The 1,979-nt window shown below is 42.3% G+C and overlaps 1 protein-coding gene across 1 annotated transcript in view; it reads right to left on the minus strand.

Annotated features, from left to right (window-relative positions):
- LOC106805189 (UPF0668 protein C10orf76 homolog) overlaps positions 1-1,979 on the minus strand; it is a 20,171-nt gene that overhangs the window by 6,979 nt on the left and 11,213 nt on the right. Inside the window, exons 10-13 of the mRNA XM_014806687.1 lie at positions 1,721-1,851; positions 1,086-1,174; positions 672-754; positions 114-240 (exon numbers count right to left, since the gene is read on the minus strand). Coding sequence (XP_014662173.1) covers positions 114-240; positions 672-754; positions 1,086-1,174; positions 1,721-1,851 — 430 coding nt within the window. The remainder of the gene's footprint in view (positions 1-113; positions 241-671; positions 755-1,085; positions 1,175-1,720; positions 1,852-1,979) is intronic.

Genomic DNA, 1,979 nt, shown 5'->3' on the forward strand with positions numbered 1-1,979 from the left:
GTGAACGCAGCTACAGACTAGCAAATATAAGTGAAACAATGTATCGATACAGTATATAGTACATAGTATATATAACAGCTGGTTTATAGATGATACACACACGCGCTACTCACCCATCGAGTATAGGTTGTCGAACACCTGGTGCATGCGAACAACCTCGTAGTACAGTTCATCGTAGCTCGTCGGGCTCGGTAGGAACGTGTCGCCGTACGTGATGAACAAGTTAAAGATGTTCACGACCTGCGAACAAACGAACGGTGTACGTGATGAATAAATTGAAGGTGTTCACGACCTGCGACCAAATGAACATCATATGTGATGAACAAGTTAAAGATGTTCACGAGCTGTCAACAAACGAACAGCGTGCGTGATGAACAAGTTAAAGATGTTCACGAGCTGCGAACGAACAGTTAGCACACGTGATGAACAAGTTAAAGATGTTCACGAGCTGCGAACGAACAGTTAGCACACGTGATGAACAAGTTAAAGATGTTCACGAGCTGCGAACGAACAGTTAGCACATAAACAAGTTGAAGATGTTCACGAGCTGCGAACGAACGAACAGCGTACGTGATGAACAAGTTGAAGACGTTCACCACCAATAAGATATCAATCGCTTTTATTTGAAACCGATTTTTGGGAATCGATAAAGGGTAGGTAGGAGCACATACCTGAGATGCCAGCTGAAAGATGTTGTATTGAGGAAGCAATGATGATTCCTGAGCTAGCAAGAACTTAAGAAGGGAAATGAGAGCTGTAATACAAAGAAATATAAGTTACATCGCAGAGAAAACTTCCAATGATCTTTGCATTCGTGTGAAATAATGGAGCTGTAAACACAAAGTACTGAACGTGATAATATAACAGGAAATTATACATCCGAACGATCTCATTTCTGTATTTCAAATTCATGAATCTTTAACCACATTGACATTTTACAGGTAAATGCCTAGACAGGTATGAAGAGCAAACAAATAAATAACACACACACTGCGAATCTGATGCAACAATTTTTCCGAAAGCAGATAATATTAGACGATTGAGTCAGCTAGAACAGTAAATATATATTGATATCCTTGTCTCACCTGTCCACAATTCCTTCCATGTGTAGTTAAGCCTGACTCGACATCTTTTCTGGTAACACAACACCCTGTGTGTGATTCCCAGGCATTTTCTATATGCAACAGGAAGAACAGATAAAAGCATTACGCATAATATCCTAAGGAACGAGAGCAAGCTTCCACTAATATCAGATGCAGCCAGTTTAACGATTTTAAAAAACTTAATTGTTTTTATGGTTAAAAGACACCAATTGTTTTAAGAAGACATGCAACCTTTCTGTTATTAAACTGGCCTTCATTACATAAAGGTGGTTTCACTGTACGACTGCTACTCAAAAGCACCACCACAAGCAACCTTTATACTATAGACAGATGCCCGTTCTATAGAGGTGCCCACTCACACAGATTTGCCTGCATACATATATATTTAGGCAGCAACATATGTGCGAAAGGCGACGATGCACCGACCGCCACTGATGCACACCTGCAACAACACGTCGTCTAGTGCGGTGCTTCTTAAACTGGTGAATAGTTCACCAAAGGGTGAATGAAATTATTTCGGGGTGAATGAAACTTACCAAAAACATACTGAAAATAAAGTCACGGGTGAACGAAATTTTGCGATAAAGAGTTTAAGAAGCAAATCGTCTAGCGCTTACAGGTAGAGTTCCATCGGCAGGTTTTTCATCATGTGACTCATCACGAACTCGACCATGAGGTCGAGGAGGGCGCAGGCGAGGGGCCGCGACGGCACAGCCTTCTCCGGCTTCGGCTTCCGATGTCGCATCGGCTGCAGGCAAGGCAACAAAGACATTCGACCGCACTTCACACACACGCATCGTATCACACGTTAGATTTTTCCCACGACACTACCCGCTCTACCGCTTCCACACACGACGTACGCAATTGCTCTGTGAA

This window comes from Priapulus caudatus, unplaced genomic scaffold, assembly GCF_000485595.1.
Source record: "Priapulus caudatus unplaced genomic scaffold, Priapulus_caudatus-5.0.1 Scaffold104, whole genome shotgun sequence".
Taxonomy (NCBI): domain Eukaryota; kingdom Metazoa; phylum Priapulida; class Priapulimorpha; order Priapulimorphida; family Priapulidae; genus Priapulus; species Priapulus caudatus.